The sequence below is a fragment of the Festucalex cinctus genome, chromosome 8 (genome assembly GCF_051991245.1).
Source record: "Festucalex cinctus isolate MCC-2025b chromosome 8, RoL_Fcin_1.0, whole genome shotgun sequence".
In the NCBI taxonomy this organism is placed as follows: Eukaryota; Metazoa; Chordata; class Actinopteri; order Syngnathiformes; family Syngnathidae; genus Festucalex; species Festucalex cinctus.
This window is the reverse complement of record NC_135418.1, coordinates 2,791,691-2,818,479: the sequence shown is the minus strand read 5'-3', so window position 1 is coordinate 2,818,479 and position 26,789 is coordinate 2,791,691. Positions and strand designations below refer to the sequence as shown.

Sequence of the window (26,789 nt, the reverse complement as noted above, 5' to 3'; positions counted from 1 at the left end):
GCCTTTCTCAGACCAAAAATGGCCCCTCGCAATTAGCTGCGTATCCGTTCTTCTTCAGCCTAATTTAATTTTATGACCAGCAACCCCTGTCCTCGCAGGGGTAAGGAGACTATCGCTGATGATGGCTTTTCACCAATTTCTACATAAAATTATCATTATAAATAGAATCAGATCTAAGTAGATGCATATTTTTGTAATATATTTTAGGAAGCGTTGTCTTTTCAAACTAACAACATTATAGCCACCGTCTAACCTCACACTTCTTCAGCCGCCCGTCTGTCCTCACACTTCTTTGACCCCCATGCAGCCATACATGCGCGTACGCACACACAAGCACAGACATACATTTGACCTCCCCATGAATCTTTGACTGCATATGCTTCCCCCTACTCACAGAAATATTGAACAAAAATGTCAGATAGTAACTATATCAGTAAGGGGAAATTATATAGTTTTATCCGTTTATTTTCAGATTCAACCCCAGCAGTCACGAACGACTCTTACAACATTTTTACATATAATGTATAACTTCATGTTTTTTAATTTCATAATACCAACCACCGTATCACAGTTTAACCTTACCTTATACTTCTTGTTTTACAACCTCTAAAAATACAATCTTTGAGCCGTGTTTGCGCATACTTTTCCCCCTTCACCATAATAGAAATGGCTAGTACTTTTCCCCCGGCGGTTTTACCCATACTAAACCACTCCCTCCGATCACGTCATTCAATCTCATTATTATTCACTCAATCTAGGGGGGGCGTGCACCGGATCCGGAAGTTAACCAAACAATTAGCATTTGAACCCGGGTCAGCCATGATATCTGCAAAAACAGGTAGGAACACCACCTACACATCATCCATCTTCATTAAGGGGTCATTAATCTTCATTAAATGACATCAGGAAGTCATTAAGGGTCATTCATCTTCATTATATAACACCTGGAAGTCATTAAAGGTCATTCATCTTCATTAAACGACATCCGGAAGTCATTAAAAGTCATTCATCTTCATTATACGACATCCGGAAGTCATTAAAGGTCATTCATCCTCATTAAACGACATCCGGAAGTCATTAAAGGTCATTACCCCTCATTAAATGACATCTGGAAGTCATTAAAGGTCATTAACCCTCATTATATGACATCTGGAAGTCATTAAAGGGTCATTAATCTTCATTAAATGACATCAGGAAGTCATTAAGGGTCATTAATCTTCATTAAATGACATCAGGAAGTCATTAGGGGTCATTAATCTTCATTAAATGACATCAGGAAGTCATTAAGGGTCATTAACCCTCATTAAATGACATCAGGAAGTCATTAAAGGTCATTAACCCTCATTATATGACATCTGGAAGTCATTAAAGGGTCATTAATCTTCATTTGGGAGGGGTCATGACCCACACATGACCCCCCTAATCTAATTAAGAATGTCATCCATCAAATTTTGACAGAAGCGGCCTTGTAATATTCTCTCTCGTGTCATATATTATTTTGTGGTTTTCCACCTCCAATATAAACCTCTCCTCGTCCATGTTCGCTGGTGTCTAAACCGTGAATGAGCACATGGCCCGGCGACGCCCACGTCATGTTTTGCTGAAAAGCTTGCGAAATAGGAGCTGGCGAGTGTTTTATTCTGAAAGGTAACCGGAAATTTATTTTGAAACTGCGTCGGTCTTCCTGTCCCGCTCGATGTGTTTTGTGCTAGCTTGCCATTTGCCGGAGGCCTACCGCTGCGGCGTCCGGCAAAAATAGAAAATAGGTCTATCCTTGCGGAAGGCCTGCGGCACGCCGCAGCTGAGACGCAGTCGACACGCAACGCACCCGCAAGCGGTGTAAACTGCACCATTCGAATGAATGGAATCTAATTGCTTGCGTCGCCGGACCGCACCGCAACCGCACCGCAACCGCATCCGGTGAAAACCCGGGGTGACTTGTCTGATTCTGCACACCAAACATCCTGACAGCTTTAATCTCATGTTTAAAATGTTTGAGGATTGCTGAGGTAGAGAAAAAGAAATGACCACCTGTGAAGTATGAGTTTTAAGGCGTGTTGCTTATAATTATGATAGATTTTTTGAAATCTCATTCTGTCTTGTATCCCACTGTGTGCATTTCATTGACGGAATGCTGTCACCATTTTGACAGAGTCGCGAACTGGATACTCGCTGCAAAGTGAGCGAGCTGCTCAAGTATCAAGGTGAGCCCAAATTGCTGGCCGAACTCCAAATGTGGACCGCCCCTCGCTTCCCCATCAGCGGACATGATCTCAGGAAAATGGGCGTCGTCTCGGGCAAGGAGATCGGGACAACTTTACAAAAGCTTCGCGACATCTGGAAGAAAAGTCATTATCAGATGGACAAAGAAGAACTTCTCAGTTATGTGGAGTCCTAATGTGCTGATTGATGGGATGTATCCGTGGCCGACAATACCAATTTGAAGTCTTTCAAATCAAGCCTGGAATAGCACTGCTTGCATTTAGTATTGAATTGACTCACATATATGGCAAATGAACATTACCAGAGACATGCACCTCCATTGATGAATGCAATTTCATTCAGAACATTCACTTAAAAATGCAGCAAACAGCATCACAGTGCAGAAAATACATTACCGCTAATTTTGTTGCATTTCATTTGCATATTTGTCTACCGTTTCCTCCAATTCATTAAGTGGTAAGCACCGGTTAGTTTGAATGTTTGATGCATCATTGGAAAGATTTTTTTTTCCCCGCTCAGTCTAGGCAAATGTTCTACAGGCTTTATATTCAGAGTGCTTTATAGTTGATTTATACTGTAAATAGTCTGACATTTAAAAAGAACATATTTTATCCATCAAGTGAGGGAAATATTTTTGTTGGCCAACTTTATTTTATGTATGTATTTGTGTGTAATTTAGAATGTGTCCTCAAGGAAACTGACAAATGTACATCTGCATGAACATTGTCCAAAATAAAAGTGAAAATTGTGGCAGTATATAAGTTGTTACATCTGAGATGAATTCATTTGAATACTGTTATTTGATGATTAGTTTAGTTTTACACAGCAACATATTTATTTCCTTATGAATGGCTTCCTTGTCATTCTATTCTATTACTCTACTTCATTTTAGTTTTCATTTCAGTTTTTTCAAGTCTGTCCTTCAACCCTCAAAGAACTATTAGAAGCTGATTCTAAATTTATACACCAACAAAACAAAACGACCAAATAAATAATTGCATCTCTTCCAGTTGCAAATGCACCAACAATCCAGTTTTGTTGGTGCGGAGGATTTGGTAAATTGAGCAATATATATTATATATATTTTTAAATCCTTATTCACAAAGACATCAACAGTCGATTGCTCCTCCTCTATCCTATATAAAAGCATGGACGTGTCATCCTTTCTTCTATCACTTCTGTTTGCGTCCTCTGAATATGCGCAACACTCAATCTGACCGGTCCTAATCCAGTTGACTCATCTCATATCTGCTCACCTGGGACGCGCCTCTATGGATTGGCCGAGCGACAACCTCACCAATCTCCCTTTGGACAAATTGCACCCTGACAGCGAGCCAAGGGACGAGCGCTTGGCTCGAGTGGAAGTTACTCTCCTCTCCGTCATCTTCATCACCGCCGGAGTCCTCAACTTCGGGCTCTTGCTGGGGTTGTGGAAGAGGAGGAAACAGCTCTCCAGGATGCACGTGTTCGTCTTCCACCTTTGCGTCGCCGACTTGGTGGTCGCCTTTTTCCAAGTTTGCCCGCAGCTCATGTGGGACATCACCGACCGCTTCGTGGGTCCGGACGCCTTGTGTCGCGCGGTGAAGTACCTGCAGGTTGTCGGCATGTTTGCCTCCACGTACATGATCGTCGCCATGACCGTTGACCGGTTTCAAGCAATCTGCCATCCCATGGTCACCTTCCAGAGGCGCCGGGCGCGCTGGAACGGGACCTTGTGCGCCGCCTGGTGCATCTCATTTCTTGGCGGCATCTCGCAGGTGTTCATTTTCTCTCGACTCGAAGTGGCTCCGGGCGTGTATGACTGCTGGGCCAGATTCGTCACTCCGTGGGGCTTGAGAGCTTACGTGACCTGGACCACTTTGGTCATATTCGTCTTACCTGTTCTCTCCGTCGTCGTGTGCCAAGTGCGCATTTGTCGCGCCGTTTACTCTTCCAACTTCAAGTCGCAGTGCGTCGTGGAAGTGGATGCGAGCACGAAGGGGATGTCTTCCAGATCTTGCGGCGCGGCAGGGGTGTCCAAGGCCAGGGCGAAAACTGTGAAGATGACTGTGGTCATTGTGCTCACCTACATCATCTGCTGGACGCCCTTCTTCACCGTGCAACTGTGGTCCGTGTGGGACCAAGAGGCGCCCACGGAAAGTAAGGATAAAATATAATATCAAATAAAATAGGCTAAATGATTGATTGATTCATTCATTCATTCATTCATTCATTCTAAACGTTAATTAATTATGTGACTGCTGCCCGCAAAGCAGTAGCGAAGCTACTGCTGCGGAGCAGTCACGCAGCAGTCACATATTAGTATCCAGAAAAAAAGCGTTTATTATTATTTTTTTTAATTATTCCACCGATTTTTCAGAAAAAATGCGGGCCGTACCGTTGAACGTACCGGCACAAATGAGGTATCAAAAGATGCGTCTCGATCTGACTCGGCGGGGAACCATTTTTTTTCGGAATTTCGAGTTACCATGGCGACGCAATTTCCCAAAAACCCCGCCAAAAAGTCCCATAGGAATGAATGGAGAAGGGGGAAAAACATCCACAAATTTAACACCTTTTTCGTAGCCACACTGCGCGCACATACATTGACCGACCGAGACGATTTTTAGCTCATTTTGTTGCAATTTTTCCCATCTTTAGCTCTGTGTCGAAATTTTTTTTAAGAAATGTAAGCGCTCCCTCCTGTGCGGGTTCAAAGACAGGGTGCGAAACGAAGAAAAAAAGGCTTTTTACATTAGTGTGTATTGCGTTTGCTAGAGTGGAGCAATCAGCGCAGGAGTGGAGAGACAAAAAAAATTCTTTCGAAAAATTTCACTTCAACTCGTCACCGTGGCCACAATATTTGCTCAGTAAACATCAAATTTGGATATTTTGTAGTCACAAGGGTCTTCTTTCTGACAAACCCACTTTTGTGCGGCAAAGGTGTCATTTAGTACCTTTTATTTGACTTGAAGCGAGGCGAAGTCGCACTTTTTCGCCCATTGAGCCCCATGTTATTTTCGCCACCTTTTTTTTGTCATTTTTTAAAAAGTCACACGTTTTCAACCTGCTCTAATTTGGTCATTTTTTATCCGATTTAAAAAATGAGAACATGCTTGCGTTCCCCAAAGCCTTGCCGTTCTAACGGGGGATTTCTGAAATCTGTATCTTAAACCGTTGAGTCGTGAGAGCCTTTTGTTCGAGGTGTGCGCTTTCTCATCGAACTCAATTGAAGCAAAATGTTCGCCCACCTGGTAATTACGAAATGTGTGTGCGTGAATGCGCATATTTGTTAAAGTGACAGTAACCCATTTTCAGTTTATTGATTATGGCTTAACTTCCACATTTCTTGATCAATTAAAACCATTCGAATTTTAAACTCTTCAGATCAATCCCTATTTTCGCTTAATCAAAAAAAAATCAAAGCACAATATTATATTTTTGTTTATGAAATGTAATGTAATGAACTGCTATTTAAATGGTGCTTTTTGAGCTATTCTGCCCACTCTCTCACTTCTGCACAGCAACTGCCTCAGCCAATCAGAGCTGCTTGTTGTCATCTACGCCTGGAATTTCCCCACCGCCGCCCACACACAGTGGCGGCCATCTTGGCCAATTGATTAGCTTGGCCAGGGATGCTCACACGACTGTCCATACAGAGCGGCGGCCATCTTGGCCAGGGATTCTCACACTACAGCCCATACAGAGCGGCGGCCATCTTGGCCAGGGATTCTCACACGACTGCCCATACAGAGCGGCGGCCATCTTGGCCAATTGATTAGCTTGGCCAGGGATTCTCACACGGCTGTCCATACAGAGCGGCAGCCATCTTGGCCAGGGATTCTCACACTACTGCCCATACAGAGCGGCGGCCATCTTGGCCAATTGATTAGCTTGGCCAGGGATTCTCACACTACTGTCCATACAGAGTGGCGGCCATCTTGGCCAATTGATTGGCTAGGCCAGGGATTCTCACACTACTGCCCACACAGAGTGGCGGCCAACTTGGCCAGGGATTCTCACACTACTGTCCATACAGAGCGGCGGCCATCTTGGCCAGGGATTCTCACACTACTGCCCATACAGAGCGGCGGCCATCTTGGCCAATTGATTAGCTTGTCCAGGGATTCTCACACTACTGTCCATACAGAGTGGCGGCCATCTTGGCCAATTGATTGGCTAGGCCTGGGATTCTCACACTACTGCCCACACAGAGTGGCGGCCATCTTGGCCAATTGTTGAGGTGTACCCAGGATACTCGGCCTCTGCCCGCATGGAGCGGCGGCCATTTTGGTCAATTGATTAGCTAGGCCAGGGATTCTCACACTACTGCCCACACACAGCGGCGGCCATCTTGGCCAATTGATTAGCTTGGCCAGGGATTCTCACACTACTGTCCATACAGAGTGGCAGCCATCTTGGCCAATTGATTGGCTAGGCCAGGGATTCTCACACGACTGCCCACACATAAAGGCGGCCATCTTGGCCAATTGATTGGCGAAGCCAGGGATTCTCACACTACTGCCCACACAGAGTGGCGGCCATCTTGGCCAATTGTTGAGGTGCACCCAGGATTCTCGGCCTTTGTCCGCATGGAGCGGCGGCCATTTTGGTCAATTGATTAGCTTGGCCAGGGATTCTCACACTACTGTCCATACAGAGCGGCGGCCATCTTGGCCAGGGATTCTCACACTACTGCCCATACAGAGTGGCGGCCATCTTGGCCAATAGATTAGCTTGGCCAGGGATTCTCACACTACTTTCCATACAGAGCGGCGGCCATCTTGGCCAATTGATTGGCTAGGCCAGGGATTCTCACACTACTGCCCACACAGAGCGACGGCCATCTTGGCCAATTGATTCGCTAGGCCAGGGACTTCAGCACCACTGCGCACACACAGAGTGGCGGCCATCTTGTCCAATTGTTGAGGTGCACCCAGGATTCTTGGCCCCTTAGTGGCGGCCATCTTGGCCAATTGATTAGGTATGACAGGGATTGACCTAATTTAAACAGGAAGTGACCCAGACAGACCTAAATTCAACAGGAAGTGACTTAATTTCAGTAGGAAATGACCTAAAAATGACCTGATAGCAACAGGAAGTGACTTAATTTGAATAGGAAGTGACCCAGAACTGACCTAAAATCAACAGGAAGTGACCGGATTTCAACAGGAAGTGACCTAATATCAACAGGAAGTGACCCGTTTTCAACAGGAAGTGATGTGATTTCAACAGGAAGTGACCTGAAATCAACAGGAAGTGAGCATGCTAGTGCTAAGTTAGCATGTTAATGTTAGCTTAGGATGCTAATGCTAGGTTAGCATGTGAATGCTAATGCTAAGTTAGGATGCTAATTTTAGCTGAGCATTCTAATGCTAAGTTAGCATGCTAATGTTAGCTTAGCATGCTAATGTTAGCTTAGCATGCTAATGCTAATGTTAACTTAGCATGTTAATGTTAAGTTAGCATGCTAATGCTAGTTTGTCATGCTAGTGCTAAGTTAGCATGCTAATGCTAATGCTATGTTAGCATGCTAATGTTAAGTTAGCATGCTAATGCTACGTTAGCATGCTAATGCTAAGTTAGCATGCTAATGCTAATGCTATATTAGCATGCTAATGCTACGTTAGCATGCTAATGCTAAATTAGCATGCTAATACTAAATTTGCATGCTAATGCTAAGTTAGCATGCTAATACTAATGCTAAGTTAACATGCTAATGCTAAGTTAGGAAGCTAATGCTAATGTTAGCTTAGCATGATAATGATCATGCTAAGTTATTACGCTAATGCTAATGTTAGCTTACCATGCTAATCCTAATGCAAAGTTAACATGTAGGAAGTGACCCAGAACGGACCAGTGCATTCGGCTTTCCACCTTGCAAGAGTCAGCAGTCACATCCAAAATTTCCGCGGGAATTTTTCTAGTTCTAAATATTAATTATAATCATATTAATAAATTAATTCGAAACATTAGTTAATTAATTAAAGTTTAGAATTTAATTCAATTTAATTTTATTCCATTAAGAACAGAAATGAAAAGGAACAGAAAGAAGTAAAACTTGTGTTATCTGCCCCTGATCAATAACAACAACAAATATCCATCCATCCATCCATTTTCTTGACCGCTTCTTCCTCACAAGGGGGGTGCTGGAGCCTATCTCAGCTGGCTCTGGGCAGTAGGCAGGGGACACTCTGGACTGGGTGATATATATAGGTAAAGGGCGGCAAATGTCAAAAAGTGATTTATAGCCCCAATAAAACAATGATTTATTGCACCCCCCATAAAACTTTATTGCACCCCCCATAAAACCATTCATAACCTAGCCCTTTGAAGTAAGCCCCGCCCCCTTCCACTTTCTTAACCAATCAGAAGCCGTTATTTTGAATTAAGCCCCACCCACTTTCCGACTTCTTAACCAATCAGAACCCTAGGGCGGCAAATGTCAAAAATGATTGATGACATTCTGCACCCCCCTCCCCACCCCCCCTCGTCGTCTTAACCAATCAGAGGTTGGAAGCCACCCCCCTCATCGTCCTAGCCAATCAGAACCCAAGGGCTGCTTCTGTCAAAATTGATCGATGACATTCTGTTTCCCACAATAACAACAAGCACATGTTTTCCGGATCACGCCCACCCTTCTGCACCCCTTTAACAAACATAGGATTCCGGTCACCCCCCACCGATTGTATACGTACTTCCTTTGAACCCCCAATATTAGCTTTGTTGTCTGAGAGGAAACTCTATCAGCTGATAACAATATTTCGACATCCTCGTGTTAATAAACTTTTTTTCATCTTACAGGAAGGATCCTACCAGCTTTTGAAGTATCAAGGGGGAAACGAACCCCTGTATTCGAATTACTGATAAAATGTACCATCCGGAGGGGGTCTCGGGGGAAACGGCGAGCCCCCCTCAACACCACGACCAATCTTCACACCCCGGATGTGCGTGCGTGAATGTAAATTAGTACAAGGCTCTCTTATTCTAGTTAAAGTGTTGTGAATATTAAAAAAATGTAACCTATTTGTTTTATGTTTTTTAAAATAAATAAAAGAAACTTACCGGTGTTTACGGGTACGAAGTTGCGTCTCCTTTAAAGGGTTTTTCTTTAAAAAAAAAAAAAAAAAAAAAAAAAAAAAAATGGCGTCTGTTTCTAACTGAAGGAGTTGGAAATACAGGCGAAAAATAGATTATTCGTGCGTAAAGGGCGGTTATTTAACCCATTTCAGAACAGCGTCCTTCTTTTTCTTAGACTAAAAACTTGTGACTCTGTAAAAAGTCAAAGGGCCGGCTTGTGAGTTGTGACCCCTCAAGCCGCGGTAAACGGCGCCATCTAATGGGCAAAGGATGTTACTACATATGGTCCTGGGTTTTCTTTCTCAAAAATAAATAAAAATAAATGAGGCGACGTTTGTACTTTTTCTTTTTTTAGATTAAATACCACGTGGTAATAAGGTGGGATGGATTTAAAACAGTGGGTGTGTTTTTAGACTGACTAACGGGGGAGATTCGATTTTCTTTTTCATTTGAGCGGTGACATCTGAAACAAAATGTCTGAGCCCAACCACCGTGTAATAGGCGAGACTAGCGTTTTAATACAGGTGTTGAACCCGCAGAGGACACCTCGTAAACATAGAATGTTTTTACGTCGTGTTCAAAAACCTGCTGATGAGGTTTTGGATAAGAAGTGGCCTTTAAATGATGCATTTTGGGGGTATCGTTTTTTGTATGAAATGGGAGAATTATGTATTTTTATGGAATATGACGGGATCAAGACATCGCCGGCGACTGGCTTCGGCACACTGAATTCAAACGATTGGGGCGTGATCAACGAACTTATCCCCAGGAACTTCAAAGAGTACACATCAATACATTCGGATCAGCACGGCCAGGTTGGTGAGATTCTGTGTTTCACATGGATTAGTAGAACAGCGCCAAACGGGCGGTGGCACTTTCGAGTAAAGTTCGAGCATGTCAAAGGAGAGGAAGAATGTCCATCAAAAACCACGAGGGGGTGTAGGGAGCCCGACCATATGTATTTTACGTTGGAATCATTCAATACAGAATGTGGTGTTTTTTTATCAAATTGTAAGCGTACCATGGCCTGATTGGCGGAACCACATGCTGAGCGAGTCTGAGAGAATTTCTACCTTGTATTCTAATAGCAGATTGTGGTTGAATCTCATCGGGGTGAGAAAAACTCTGAAATTTGATTAACCACAGTCTGCCGGCATCCCCCCTCCCTCCCTCTACACCCCACACCTCACACCTAACCTACCTTTTCCCGCCCCCTGCGAGCATAAAAATAGTACGTGCTCCCCAACAAGGTATTAGCCATCTACATTCGTTTGATACGCAACAAGAAATGCCTCCGATCATGCGGCCCACCGATGAACGAAAAGGAAGCACACCGGCATCATCGCAGACAACTTCTCCGGTGCTATTTCCTACATACAGCGAAGGTACACATTCACTGGTTCTGTCCTCCTCCTATTCTAATTACCTCGAGCCCCGACTGCTCTGTCATTGGAGAAAACGAAGCAGACGTCACCTTTCTCGAAGGACCCGTCCAACGAGAAGGCTGCCCGATGGATGTCCCTCCCGGTCTCCATTCATCCGGGGTCTACCAAGTCGTGAGCACCGTAGGCCCTTACGATGCTCATTTTGCGGTTGTCCGCAAGGATGAGCCGAATGGCGGGGGTGGCCCCCCATCAGCGTCGGCAGATTGTTACGGAGGGGTGACATCGATGAAGGAGGAGGGCCCCGGCTCCTGCTGCAACGCTGGGCCGAGCGATGACGTCAGCGGGGCGTGTGAAAAAGAGAATCTCCTACCGTTCACACAAACGCTTTCGCCCATAAATGACACGGCGCGTGACGAGAACAGTTCGCCGATAGCACGTGGGATTCCAGCGTGGGCTCTTTCCAGCGAATCTTCATCTATCGAGACGCCAGAGCGACCTGTGTGGAAATGTATGTATTAAACAGGCTGTTAGCTATATGCTGAGGATCGCTATCCTCAAATATAGTAGAAAAACGTGTGAGGGATGTTTTTATTCATATACATGTCGAAATAAGCACACCTGTTTTCACGCACCCAGACGCCCGTATTATTTTGGGGCGAATTTCGACGCCATTATCGGGGAATTATGTAACGGGCATTTTAGGTCGACAATTCGCAGAGTTGTAACAATTACAAATCACCCCTCCTCAGACGCAGACATAAAACGCATCATCGAATCTGTGCTCCACGACTATGTGCATGAGCGGCTGATTTTAGACAGGATCACTTCCGTTCTTTCCAGCACCTGGGACGGCTACCTGCCATTTGCAATCCCTGACATAATCCGTGGGTTGTACGATCGCGATGGGTAATTTTCTAAGAAAAATGCAAATCAATTATTACTACGGAATGGATAATTGGATAGAAGTTGTGGAGAAAACTATACAGAAACATGATGATGATGATGATGATGATGATGAAGATGCTGAGGATTGCAAACGTGTCAAACGCCTGATTTTAGTAATTGATAAAGTTAGGACATTGGCCCCCACCTTGTTTGGTCAACCCTGGGGGGAGTATGTAAAACGCGTTGTTGAAATAAGTCACCACAATATTACAGATACTCTGGAATATGCCACATGTGAATGGAGAGGTGATCATGTCAAAGCCGGTCAACTGACTACCCTCATTGCTCTATTCATAGATTGTGTACGATACTGTGAAGATAATAACATTCCTCGTAATATGGTGATTGAAATGAAACAATTTAAAAGCTTTATCGAACGCAAATTTCACCCCCGTATCTTGTTTAGAGTGCTTTACTATGTTAATCCATAAGTTTTTTTTTCTCCACTCGTGAGGTTGAAAATGTATGTTTTGTGTTTTTACTTTTTATAGTTTTTAGAATTATGTATTCTTGCGTTTTTTTATTATCCTTTGAATAAAAAAAAAAATCATGTATACTCACTTTTTGAAAATGTATGTTTTGTGTTTTTTATAGTTTTTAGAATTATGTATTCTTGCGTTTTTTATTATCCTTTGAATAAAAAAAAATCATGTATACTCACTTTTTGAAAATGTATGTTTTGTGTTTTTACTTTTTGAAAATGTATGTTTTGTGTTTTTACTTTTTATAGTTTTTAGAATTATGTATTCTTGCGTTTTTTTATTATCCTTTGAATAAAAAAAAAAAATCATGTATACTCACTTTTTGAAAATGTATGTTTTGTGTTTTTACTTTTTGAAAATGAATGTTTTGTGTTTTTACTTTTTATAGTTTTTAGAATTATGTATTCTTGTGTTTTTTATTATCCTTTGAATAAAAAAAAAAAAAAAAGTCTAAGCGTAAGGCTTGTTTATAACACACACACACACACACACACACACGGTAAATAATACATTGAAATATAACGATGCAAATTAATTTTAACTATGTTTATTTTACTACCTAATAAAAATATTTAATTGTGTATAAAAATATAGACATATCCTTTATTAACCATTAAGAGAGATGAGGATGGAGGAGGGTAGTAGGCCTTGTTTTATAACACACACACACACACACACAAGGTAAATAATGCATTGAAATATAACGATGTAAATTAATTTTAACCATATTTATTTCACTACCTAATAAAAATATTTAAATGTGTATAAAAGTATAGACACAACCTTTATTAACCATTAAGAGAGATGAGGATGGAGGAGGGCAGGCGTTTGAAAGAGCTATACTTTGATCCCAAACAGCCATCCAGTTATGGGGGTGTTGATCGCCTTCATAGGGGCCTTCGAGAGGCCTTGAATAAAAAAATAAAACGTGATAAAGTTAAAGAATATTTATCTCAACAAGATACGTATTCGTTACATAAACCAGCCCGTATTAATTTCCCTAGAAACAGAGTATTTATTACGGGGCCTCTGAGACAGTTCCAAGCTGATCTGTGTGACGTGCAAGCGTTGGCCTCCTACAACGACAATAATAAATATTTATTGACGGTTATTGATATTTTTTCAAAACGAGCGTATGCGCGCGTATTGAAAGATAAATCAGCGATGAGGGTGACGGAGGCCTTTGAATCAGTCTTCGCCGAGAGCGGCGTTCCTAAAAAATTACAAACGGATCATGGAAAAGAATTTTTTAATAACCGCTTCGCCAGTTTGATGAAAAAACATCGAATCATACACTTTGCAACGCACAGCGACACAAAAGCCCAAACGGTGGAAAGATTTAATCGGACTTTGAAAACCAGAATGTGGCGTTATTTTACGGCGAAAAATACCCGCAGATATATAGATATTTTGCAAGAACTCATATCAGCCTACAATGGGAGTTTTCATTCCAGTATTAAAATGAAGCCGAATGAAGTGAACGCCGAAACGACTCGAAAAGCATTTTTCAATTTATACGGAAACATTCGGGTAGGCGGAAAGATTAAAATGAATTTTAAAAAAGGAGATATTGTACGAATATCAAAATTAAGAGGGGTTTTCGATAAGAAATATGAACAGAGCTTCACCGATGAATATTTCACAATTACTAAATGTATTCCTCGAGCGCCCCCTGTCTACAAACTAGCAGATTACGACGGCGAGGAAATAGAAGGGTCATTTTATGAGGAAGAATTGCAAAAGGTCGCTATTTCAAAAGATTATGCTTTTCATATTGAAAAAATTATTAAAAGGCGCAAGGTTAAGGGGCGGATTCAATATCTAATCCGTTGGAAGGGCTGGCCGGAAAAATTTAATAGCTGGGTGCACGCGTCACAGGTTGTAAATATTTAAAATTAACGGAAATATACAATATAAATCATACGTTAATATGGATCCCAATAATGAAGGAGGGTTCTACGTAACTCACCCGTCAAATTCAAGCATGGATATGTTTAAGGATAATACAATTGCGCAGTATAGAGTTAATCTGGCGCGTCATTTAGATCTGGTCAAGGGGGAATGGGAGGTCGGCCTAACGGAAATTTCATACCCACGCAGCTGGGTGAACATTCCTGAAGAACACACGTCGTTTTTCTTAATGAATACAAAGACGTCCTCCCAATACGTTCTAGACGTTAAACCCGGTGACTATGATAATCTTGATAAGGTACGACAGGCGGTAGAGGGCGCAATAAGAGAAAAAATAGGCCCTTTCATTTTATTAAATTTCAACCTCTTGAAAAGAACATTTTTTTTCTTCGCGGCGGAAGGCAGCTACAAGATTCGCTTCGTGGGTCCTTTAGCTTATATTCTGGGCATGAGACACGGCGAATGGTTTACCATCGAATTAGATTGGACTGTTGCGCCTCATCCCGCGGATATAAACGCTGGACAATATTATCTGTATTTATATACAGATGTAATTCGACACCAGGCGGTTGGTGACGCATCCGCTCCGCTACTGAGAGCAGTCCCTGTTTTAGGTCGTTACGGAGAGATTATTTATAAAAATTTCAACCCCCCTTATTACCATCCTGTTAGTAAAAAGCACATCGAAGATATAGCGATACATATTAAGACGGATCAAAATCAACCCGTTGGTTTCCGGTTTGGGAAGGTCGTTTTAACGTTACACTTTAGACCTCGATAGATCATGGTTATTATGACGTCACATCCGGACCCCTACCGCTTCGTTCAATATTATGAAAATCAAACGGGAAGCGGTATACCAGGGTTTCAAGGTGCGCCCGTGCAATACGGCCGCGGATTAGGATCTATTTTTGCAAAATTATTTCGTTTCGTAGCCCCCCCTTAGTTAAAAGAGGTTTGAACGTGGCCAAACCGCATTTACAGTCAGCGGCTAAAAATATTGCCACGGATGTCGCAGGGCGTGTTATGGAAAGAATGAGTCAGAAAAGGGGCGTTAACCAAGGCCAAGACGGCTCGGGCCTAGTCGTACTGGCGCGGCGTCCGGCCTCTAGGCCTGTGGGGTGTCGGATTAAGACGCATAAAAAACGCAAGCGCAGTACTAAAAGAAAATCAGTTCGAAAAAGAAAGCGTACGAGAAACAGCGTGGATATTTTCTCTTAAAGAAAAATGGCCCTCTTACATCACAAGTCGCAAGAATGTACCATGTCCGAATTAGATCTATTTTCCCCTCCTATGACGCAACTCTCAATAGAACAGAGTCAGTATATTGAGATATTGCCCCTGTCAGCCCTTGGCGACCAATCCCCGATCGAATTTTTCATCCCCGGTGATGGGTCGAAATATCTTGACTTGGCGGATACGCTATTGCACCTGCGCTTAAAAATAACGCGACGAGACGGGTCTAATATCGCCCCTAACGAACGCGTTAGTATAATTAATTTTCCTCTGAATACTATTTTTAGCCAAGTTGATGTCACCCTCGGCGACCGTTTAATTTCACAATCTAGCGCCTCGCATCCCTATAGGGCTATAATAGAGACGTTATTAAATTTCTCCGGGGATACGTTGAAAAGTCAATTTACGGCGAGGATGTTTTTTAAAGATACGAGAGGTGTTATGGACTCGTTAGCCACCGAAGGGGACGGGGTAAACGAAGGCTTTGTTAGACGAGCTCGTCTAATACAGAATTCAAAAGAATTTGACGTCATCGGCCCGATTCATACGGATATATTTTTTTCTGCGAGAGACACCTTTTGACTAATGTGGATTTAAGGTTGAAGCTGACACGAGCGAGCGATGATTTCTGTCTGATGAGTGCACCTGACAGCGATACTCGCTTAAAAATTATGGGTGCGTCGCTGTTTATCAAAAAAGTATCCGTTTCCCCCGCTGTAGCGTTGGGCCACGCCTCAGCTCTCAATAAGGGGAATGCCCTATATCCGGTTACGAGAGTCAACATAAAAACTTATTCCATCCCTCAAAATTCAAGGATATGCCATCAAGACAACCTCTTTCTAGGAACTATGCCAAAAAGCGTAGTCCTGGCTCTCGTTAATCATAACGCTTTTGTGGGGAGAAGAGATTTAAACCCATTTAATTTCGCCCATCACGATATTGAATATTTAGCACTATCGAGAGACGGCACTCAGATCCCGAATAAACCTTTTCAACCGCTTTTTGCTGCGGGGAACTCTGTGCGTGAATTCCATAATTTATATGAAGCAACTGGAAGATATCTGAAAGATTTGCCCCTGTTTTTAGACTTGCAGGACTTTCAAAATGGCTACGCGCTTTTTGCTTTTAACCTAACCCCCACCTCCGATACCGAGGCATTATCACCTGTCTCCAACGGTGTCGTAAGACTAGATATGAGATTTAGAAATCCTCTCCCCCATACAGCAACCCTTATCGTTTACGCCGCTTATGACAGCATTATAGAAATTAATTCAAAAAGAGAAGTTTTGATCGACTATTATTGAAAGATGAACGGCCGTGATTTGGAGCGTCTGATGAGGCAAATTCAGGGGGAAAGATTCCAAGGCGTCTTCGCCGAAGATGAGTTGACTGACATATTAGCGCCCCCTACCCCCTCCTTCTTTATTGTTAATACACACCCTCGCCATCTTTCCGGCGAGCATTGGTTGGCTTTGACGCTAGAGGACGACGGGGCGGCTACGTTTTTCGATTCTTTCGGATTCCCACCTGATTTTTATTATTACCCTAAGAGTATAAACCGCTTCTTAAAAAAACATTCCGACCGGATATTCCACCACGACCGCCAATTACAGCATGAACTCTCGACAGTATGCGGTCAGCATTGTGTTTATTATTTATCAGCCCGAGGCTGTGGTGAATCTTACCGCGAGGTTTTAACCCGTTATTATGACGATGTAGTTATGAATGATGTTATGGTAGCAACGTTCGTGGAAAGTCGGAGGATGTTTCCCAGGACGATGTGTGGGGGACAAATTTCAAGTTGTTTGGATATATTTAAAAAAAAAATGCCGTTGCTCATGATGTCTTTTTCAAATATTTTATTCAATAAAATTCACATGCAAAAGATACAGAGACGTGAGTGGGTGTGTTTATTCTTCTTTTCACGACGAAAGGTGTAAAATTAATAATCCTCCCATTTGATGATTTTCTGCTTCCTCTTCCGCTTCCTTTTACCGCCGGATATTACGTCATCGTCACTTTGCTTAGAAATAGATTCGTTTTTTATTAGTCTTAACCGCTCTCTGGCGTTGACATTAGATACTATAGTCTCGGGTATATTAAGCTCCGATAATAGTTGTAAGAATTCCGTCCAGCCTAACAGCTCTCGCTCGTTGATCTTCTTTCCGTCTACAATGAGATGTTTGACTAAATCGGTCATATGGGAACCTCTGACGGGTCTGCCGTTAAAGATAAACTCTCCCCGCTGGTTCCATACCTTTTCTTCACGAGACGATATTTTTCTTAAAACATATTCGGCGTTTTTGCGGTGACGTTGCGGAATAGTTTGTAATATCTCACCCCATTCATCCGCATTCGTCTTGACACCCCCCACCTCCTCATCCCCCTCCTCCTCGTCTTTCTTTTGCGTCCCTCCTCCTCCCCGTGGATTAGGAAGTGTCAAAGCAACCGGAACCAACTCACGATCTCTTTGTTTAAGCAGTCCTAAATACCGCTGCACCAGAGTTTGATATCTTCTTAGTTTTTCATATTGATTTATAGAACGATCATCTAATAACTCCCTCATCCTGACGTCCAGATCATTCTCAGCTGTTTCGCGAATATTGGGTGTGGGTTTGCTTAAACGTTCCAGTTGGTGGGGGGAAACTAAAAACATTTTCTGAGCTGTTTTCAAACTCATGTTTTATTTGTTTACTAGACCGGTGACGATGCTGCCTAGGACAGGTGCAAAAGCGGCCAGTAGAGGGAGTATGAAACCACCTTTTTGAACTAAAGTCATACGCTTCTTTCTGAGACTGTTTTTTTTATCGGCTAATATCCGAATAAACTTCTTTCTCCTCTTCAGCTTCTTATATTGAGATGGGTTTAGAGGAATATGCCCTTTTAAGAGATTTAAAGCAATCTCACAGAGCGCTTTCACCAGGGCTTTGGGGGCTTGTTTGAGAATTTGTTTACGTTTGCTAGGGAGGGCACGAAACAACAATTTAAGAAGCGGGGCGTTTTTTTTTTTAAAGTTTTGACATCTTACGAGCTTTTGGGTAAATATACTGCGGGCCACTCCCCGTGTAACACACCGGTTCTCAATCTAAATTGATCTGGTGACGCCGGCGTAAGATCTACCAATAAATACCCATGAGCGTTTTTTGTGGCGTCCTCATAACATTCCAAAAAGTACTTTTTACGTGTGGGGTAGATTTGATTAGCCAAAACACTCGCCTGTAATTTATCGCGAGGGTTTTTAAACAGTATAATGTAATTACTGTTTAAACTGATTGTTCTGCTATACTTCCCCTGATGGAAAATGTTTTGAGTGAGTAACATGACGCTCATTTTCCGATGATGTCTGTATTGGGTAAAAATGTTTACCACTTCCGGGTGATCGCTCGCCTCGAAGATGACGTCATCCAAGATGATCAGGTGCGAAAGATGGGCTGGAAAGAGAGATTCGTCCTCAAAGCATTCAGGGAGACCTTTTACAAACTTTATCTTTTTATTCAGTTTTTTTTCAAGTTCATCATACATTTCCTGGTAAGAATTATAAATCCAAACGATATTCTCAGGAGGTGACTTCATGACATGCTCACAATTTTCCAAAACACTTTTCACAAAAAAAGTCTTCCCGCATCCGCTTGGACCTGCGATCAGACATGAAAATGGCGTTTCTAATCTAGTATCAAAATCAATGTGGTTCGGATTCATTTTTTTTTTTTTTTTTTTTTTTTTGTTCCGCCACAAACACAATCACAAACAAAAACACAAGCACATCAAAAACCAAATGGAACGCTACGACCGCCTGGAAGCAACCGACGCTTGTCGTAAACCACCTTAAACTTTTTCATAAATGATGTGTTTTTCAAATGAAACCCCTTCTTATCTCGGACAATGTTGAATTGAGGGGTTTGAAGCATCCCTGGTCGCGCCCCCATGCTGTCGACGTACCCGTCAACCAGCTCCTTGACGCTGTCAAAATTGATGATTTGAGACGTATCATGCGTCTGCGTAATGCCTTTCACCTTCATGACCAATTTCCTCTTGCTTCTGGTCTGATAAGCGTAGCTTTTCGGACCAGCGGAGACAAATTCTTGGATGGTGTCATTATCTAATTCATCTGTGAGATCACCTAATAGATCGCCTAATGGGAGAGTGCTTTCACCCGGTTTTACAGTATAGATCAAACTATCTGTGTCTGTATAAAGTACTCTGGTTTGCAGTTGTTCCAAATATCCATACATTATTAAACGGGCATAGGCGGTTGTTAGGCAAGCGATGAAGATGTTGGACGTCGGTGAGGAGGGTGTTTGAGCGCTTTTGCTGTATTTGTACTGTACCAGAGAAACATCATCGTTAAGGAAGTGAAAAAATTTCACCTCGTACATCCCTGAGAACAGCAGGTTGAAAAAACGATCCGGATTTTTTACAATTTCTGTTTGATTTAAATTTTCACGCTGTCCGAGTTTGCCCCATGTCGAATTCATGCATAGCTTTGAAACCTGTCTTTTAGCTGGGTTCGGCGCTATCTTACTGGCGTCAAGTTGAATACCCTGGTGCTTCAAGTAGTCAGAGATGTATTTCTCTCGCCCGGCGTCATCTATGATGTGTGAGGGGTAGCCCGAAGATTCCTGCTTTCCTTTGAGAAAGGTGTTCATGTATTGTTTGAAAACATCATTACTCGAGTCATTAAAATGCCACACTTCATCAACTTGTGAGACGGTGTAGCCTAGATCTAAAGCTTTGATGAACTCGGGCGTCGTCCATACACCCGCCAACTCTCTTTCTTTGTTATCATGAGTACACGCGTTATCTTGGTTGTTAAGTTCTGCGCATGTTCTGCAAAGCGTAAACACAAGTTTACCTCTAGCTGTTTTATGAGGAAGAAGAGGGAAATACAATTTTTTCGGAGGTAGAACAACGGCTTTGATGAAACCAAAATACTTTCTGAGGTCACCAAAGTCTCTGTGAATGATAACGGGATGCCCGAGAGGGTATTGACAGGTGCTGTTGACAAAAGGATACAGAGAAGTGACATCAACGTACAATACACGTTCATCAGGTGCGGCTGTGTACCGTAAAACAAAAGCATTTGTTCTACCTCCAAAAAGAGCATTGCGAGGATTGAGAGGTTCAGGGAATTTTGATTCGCGCAGAAACTCTCTCACTCTCGGATCAGTCTGTTTCATTCGTTGCCAGACATGTTCTCTCATGACAAAAAGTTTAACGCCATGAATATGAGTTAGCTCGTGCAATCTCTTTTCAGTAGCGTCAAATTTTTCTTGGAAAGGTCTTTTAGTCATAGGACAAATTTGGTTTGGGTCGAAACATTCGACGCATCCGTGATAAAAACATCCCAGATATTCGAATACCCATTGTTCGCCGTTTACATTCGCATACCCATCTACAAAATATCGACCGATCTTTATCTCACCTCTGTTGAGGGCGTGCGTGTTATCAATATTTTGGCTATGCATTATCCACATTAAGTATTGAATTGAGTCGTGTGAGAATGCGTTGAACTGTCGTCTATAATTATCGGTCGGGGTAATTGCTAGCGTGTTAGGAATTAAGAATTTACTGCGAAAAACTTTCATGCACGCTGATGCGATCGTCACGGCTTTAAACGGGTCTATTCCTGTGCTGTTTAAAAATTCCTCCCTGAATTTCTCACAACCTGTCGCTAAAATGTTAACGTCGTTTTTACAATACAACAGCGCCTGCTCTGTAAAATTAAAGGTCCCGCCTCGCACTTTTTCATACCAATTAAAAAATTCAGTGCGCTGCACCCCATAAAATTTTGAATCAGGATATGGACCTACATAGTCCAGATTTTTAAAAGAGCTAAATGCGTGTGGAAAATAACCCTTTACCTGATCTTCGAAACCTAGCGATTTCGGGAATTTGCTCAGAGCCATTGTAAGAAAAGATATCGAATCGATATATCTCATATTATAGTCGGTATCTGTGAAACAAATGATTTTGCTGCCCTGCATAATAATTTCGGGTTTAACCCCCATGCAGATCATCTTGTTAATTAAGATGTATGAATCAAAGGCTCGTGCATTATGGGCTATAAAGGTAGCACCTTTGAAGCGTGGATTTCTGAAGTATTCGATGAAATGTCGCACGCAATCATCCCCTAACCATTCTTTTTCAAGGTCGTTTAATTTTGCGCATACCAGATATGCTTTATGGTTACCGTCCGCCCCTACGCAAGTTTCAAAATCATAATAGATTATTTGCTTGCATATCTGCTCATTTTTGAGGGGTTGCATGTAACAATGATGAGGATTAAGCACCGTGTCGCCCTCTTCCGGCAGCACCTGTTTACACATAACACATCGGGGCTGTATGCACGCATGTTTTGATTTGTAGTACAATAGGCCGCATTTGTGACATTTTTTCCAAAGGTCGCAATTACTCTCATTCCCCCGATCACTTTCTTTATGCTTAGCATAACATTCATCGTTTAGACACGATCTGTTACAATCGCGACAAATAACGATTTTTCGCCGTTGTTGTGTGCATAAGGGGTTGAGACAGATCGCGCATCGTCCTTCACAATTATGAAGTCGCCGGTCTGAAAACCCCTTGTAGCAGTGTCGGCAGAAGTAACTCTGTCCGACAAAACGCTCGATCCTTTTTATGCCATAATAATGTTCATTCAGCAATAACAAAAACAGAGTATCCTCTGATTTTGGATAATGCGTCTCAAAAAAAGACATGGGCCTACAATCGTCGTTTCTGTAAAGAATTACGATTTTTCGTTTGATGTAGGTCTCGAATCTATGCACATCTCTCAGACTGACTGATGTTTGACAGCTTAGCCCCACGCAATTTTGTAGATGCTCTGCTTTCTGCATAGCCTGGGCCGCGGTTAACGACCCGTCCAGCAAGAAGGCTAATGCTAATGCAAAACATAGTTTGTTATTTTCATTGTGGGTCATATACAAACAATTTCGTTTCTTTCTCAAAATTTCTTCGTTTGTAGTTAACTGTAGCTTGCGCCTGATACCGCCTCCTCCATGCATATCCGGGACAACTTGTACTATCATTTGAATCTCATCGCTAGCTAAAATCTCTATGTTAGATTGAGCTATATTTTCCAATAAATTATTAACTTCTTCGATTAAAATATTTGGATCGTCGGTAAGACGTAGATAAGAGTTAGCACTCCTATCACCGCTAATTAATTCTACTTGTACGATATCACCAGGACGTGTTGATCTAGTTACCTCGTCAATTAGCTCGTTTACATTTTCTCCTATATTTGTATAAAAAGTCGCAAAATCAAGGGGCTCATCGGACTCACGTGTATAAATACGTTTTCGGAATTCTGTATTATTAAAAACGGGTCTCCTCGTTCTAATAATACCCCCCGCACCCTCCTGTACATCTGCATCTATTGCCTGATTTTCACCTATGCTTAGCGTAGGTAATTGCTGTTGCTGTGTTTCATTTGATTGTGGCACATTTGGTTGTTGTGCTTCGTCTATGTGTGCCACCTGCCGGTTGGATTGAGGCGGTTCGGTTATGAAATGCACAGCAGGCTGTATTTCATTTGAATGCGTCAAATTATGTAATTGATGTTGCTGTGTTTCATTTGATTGTGGCAGAAAAACGTCTATGTGTTGTTGCGCTTCGTCTATGTGTGCCACCTGCTGGCCGGATTGAGGCGGTTCGGATATGAAATGCACAACAGGTTGTATTTCATTTGAACCGTCTATTCCCAATCCATCGCCAAATGCCAATGTGGATGGGGGCGATATTTCAATAGATATACTAGCTACATCGTTATCTGAAATAACATGTGCATGTACTTCATGATTTTCACCTCTGTTTGAATTTGCTCGGTTAAGTCTTGCTAGCGCCGCATCGAGAGGGCTAAAGAAGTCTTCAAAATCATCAATTTGTCTTATAGATGCTGTCAACTTCCGCTTACCCGCAGGACTTAAATCGGGAAATATGTCCTGATCGACTCTCCAATTAAAGGGTTAGAAATTCCCCTTTTTCCTCACCAGCTCTAAGGCGTCAGCGTGAGGAGACGGGAATTAAATAAGCCGATATATCAAAGTGGATTCACCTAGGTTTGTTCACTGTCATCTTATCATGAGGCCAATCCGTTTTCATACACCTATCAATCCTGAGTGAGTAACCACACACACAGAGCCCAGGAATGCTAGCATGTACACCTCACTTCATTGGCAGCTCCACTTCTCTGAGTTGTTTGCATTTGTTATTGACCTAGTAATTTAATAATCCTTGTTAGAATCATACGGATTTGTTACATATCAAGCTGGAGTATTTGACTTTATATTAATACAGATGGAAGCATTGGTTAGAGGTTATTCAAATGCACTTACCTTCTTCCAAACGTCCGATACTGTTGTCCTCCTCATAGAGGGAAAAAATAATATTAAAAATAAAATCAAAAACAAATAATAAGGTCTTATCAAACGACCTCGGACTCATAAAACGTCCAAAAATAAATATAATAAAAATTAAAACAAACCAAACAAACTAATTAAATCACAATTAGTTTTTAAATCATTTTATTTGGTCTCATAAAATGACCTCGGACTTATAAAACGTCCAAAAATAAATATAATAAAAATTAAAACAAACCAAACAAACTAATTAAATCACAATTAGTTTTTAAATCATTTTATTCGGTCTCATAAAATGACCTCAGACTTATAAAACGTCCAAAAAATAAATATAATAAAAATTAAAACAAACCAAACAAACTAATTAAATCACAATTAGTTTTTAAATCATTTTATTCGGACTTATAAAACGTCCAAAAAAATAAATAAAACCAAAAATAAATAAAATAAAGATTAAAACAAAACAATAAAATGATTGATTCAAAAATTGTCTTTTAAACAATTTTATTGACAATAAAAGATAACCAATATAAATCATCAAAATCACATTTAATGATAAAACTTTAAATCAATCAAAATAAAATAAAATAAAATAAAAACAGAAAATTAAGAATAATATAAACCTTTTACAATAAGCTTTATAAGATTGATCATTTCTCAAAAAAGCTTAAAACCTGATTGACAATAAGATGTTTTTGGCAAAAATAATTTTAAAGATATGAGAGTGTATTAAATGGCCCCTACCCTAACACGCGATTAGTCATTCATATCTTCCTATTATACATCATTATTGCTAAAGGATTTGTACATTACCAATCAGAGAAGAAGTATTCCAGTCACGGCTTAATCCCAGTCCTTCGTAAAAAATCCAAAGTCCCAGGCAGGCAGCTATAATCCTTCTTCGAGAATGCACTCTGTCCAGACCATCGCAGGGTAGAAAAGACCCCGATCGTAGCTGGTGACGGCTTTTTATCACCTTCGGGCAGACCACCGACTTCTTCCGTAAATGTCCTTCCGCCTCCTCATATCAAGTCGCACTTGCTGGGACTCATTTCCAGTAATCTTCCACAGACGAGCCATGAAGATGAGTCATGAGGTCATACATTCCTTACAAATGTGTCATGGATACACAGCGTTCACAGCGTTACATGATGAGTCATACATAAAAATATGTCAAGGTCTTCAGCTCTATTCGACAAATGATGAACGTTAAAATCAATAAAATCATATATATATTAATTAAGCAAGCATGAATAACATATATATACATGACATGTTAAATCCCAAATTCTCTCAGCTTGAACTTAACAGGTTAATTCTAATCTCTGTTGCACATCTTGTATATATCTTTGTTAAATCAAACAATACATACAGATAATCTTTTCAATGCAGTTACAGCAATATTATCAGCGATAAAAGACAGTATCACTTATAAATAAAAGAAAAGAGAGAAAAAAGAAAAGACAGCAAAACTTCATAGTTGGCTTTCAATGTGCTACAAACATTGATCCAAAAATCAGGTTAACAATTGTCGAATATAGATTGTGTTGTGTATTATTATTTAATTCAGGATATCATTTATTTACACTCAATTTGTATCTTATATGGAATTATCCGGGCAATGCTGAGTGGGTGGCTTAGTTGTACAGGTTTGGCGGCATCTGGTGGTTACTTTGAGGAACTACACCCAGAGGCCAAAGAATGATTCAGTCCTACAGACACCAATTGGTCTCTAACTAAGAATTGAGTCTAGCCCATTAATTTGCTATCTCATTTTACATGATATGGCGTTTCATCTGACCCACTCAATCTACTCAATTCAACACCCCCTCCTAGAGATTAATGGTGTCCAAACTGATCAACCGCAAAAGCCTCCAGCTCCAACCAGTCACCTGCATTCAACCCCCTTGTGTCCTCCGGCAACGGAGACACCGGGGATTCAGAAGGCAAGGAGTCGGACGGAGGATCAGTAAGAGGAGACCACAGGCCCAGTTCACCTATCATCAGGGAGGGAGATGACCCCGTTCCACCCCCATCCTCGCCTTGCACACCCTCCAGGTCATCAGTGGTCGATGTAACCGTGGGGGAGGGTGATCTCAACAGTGGCACAACCTTACCAACTGGAACATCCTGTCGGGCGGCTCTGGGCTCCCCAGGCTCGTCAACCCGGTCCAGGAAGGGCGAGGAGGGTGTTACAGGCTCATAGGGCCACTCATCCCGATTGGATCCGACCTGTCTCAAAGGAGTGGCGGCTACACAGAAGCCAGCCAAGGTGTTGAATGTCAAGCGCCGAGCACCGTCAGGCAGGCGCCATATCATGCGCATTAAAGGGAAAGTTCCCCCGATAAATTCACCCTCAACGTTAAAATAATAACGTATCTCTTTCAAGCGACTTTGAACCAAACCTTCCAACTTACTTGAGCCCGCGAGGTCAGCAAAGCCAGGCCATATCCAGGAACCACACTGGATATCAATGAAAAAATCACTGACGAAATTTAGAAAAAGCCCGTCTGGTATGAGCCACATTTCTCTACCCTCATCCACTGCGGGCAAAGGATAGCAGCAATGTCCATAGAAAGCGTCCCCCACCACCCAAGCGGACGTGAGGAGATCACTTCCACAGAAGACACACTGCGGCTGATCCTGGTTATCCTGTTAAACACACATCCAAAATTCGACAATTCTTAGACCTGGGGGAAACCTAAAATATTGCGGCTCCCAATATATACATTTTAATCTTGGTCTAAGTTTCCATCCGCATCTACTCCATCAATGCGGAACACCTCTACTACGGGAGAGCGAGGGTGTGGTCGCTCTTCCGAGTAGCGGAACCTCTTGGCGGGAGAGTAAAAAAAATAAAAAAATACATAGATAAAAACCCAAATTACTAAAACCAAGTGGTCGACCAGACATAACCAAAGGAGAATTAAAATTATTCCCCACACTACTAACTTAGTTGTTCGCTATATCCGACACAACAATAAAAAAGCCATATTATAAAAATTATCCAATATTCCACTTCATTACTCACGTTTTGAAGGGCGCCTGGCCTTCCAATAATACCTTTACCCAAAGCATTACAAGCCATGGTTAGTTGTTGGTTACTGTTCCGCCAAAAGATTTCAGTGAGAAGTGAGGAAGTCAGGGCTAGGGCGTCTTATTTATGATTG

General features: G+C 41.8%; 2 protein-coding genes across 3 annotated transcripts in view; both read left to right on the top strand.

Annotated features, from left to right (window-relative positions):
- Positions 1 to 2,984, top strand: part of trnt1 (tRNA nucleotidyl transferase, CCA-adding, 1) — a 72,177-nt gene extending 69,193 nt beyond the window's left edge. For both annotated transcript variants that reach the window (XM_077529711.1, XM_077529712.1), the window contains one exon: positions 2,153 to 2,984. In XM_077529711.1, coding sequence (XP_077385837.1) covers positions 2,153 to 2,398 — 246 coding nt within the window. In that variant the 3' untranslated portion in view covers positions 2,399 to 2,984. The remainder of the gene's footprint in view (positions 1 to 2,152) is intronic.
- Positions 2,985 to 3,494: 510 nt separating this feature from the next.
- Positions 3,495 to 26,789, top strand: part of LOC144023557 (vasopressin V2 receptor-like) — a 43,222-nt gene continuing 19,927 nt past the window's right edge. The window contains exon 1 of the mRNA XM_077529171.1: positions 3,495 to 4,362. Coding sequence (XP_077385297.1) covers positions 3,495 to 4,362 — 868 coding nt within the window. The remainder of the gene's footprint in view (positions 4,363 to 26,789) is intronic.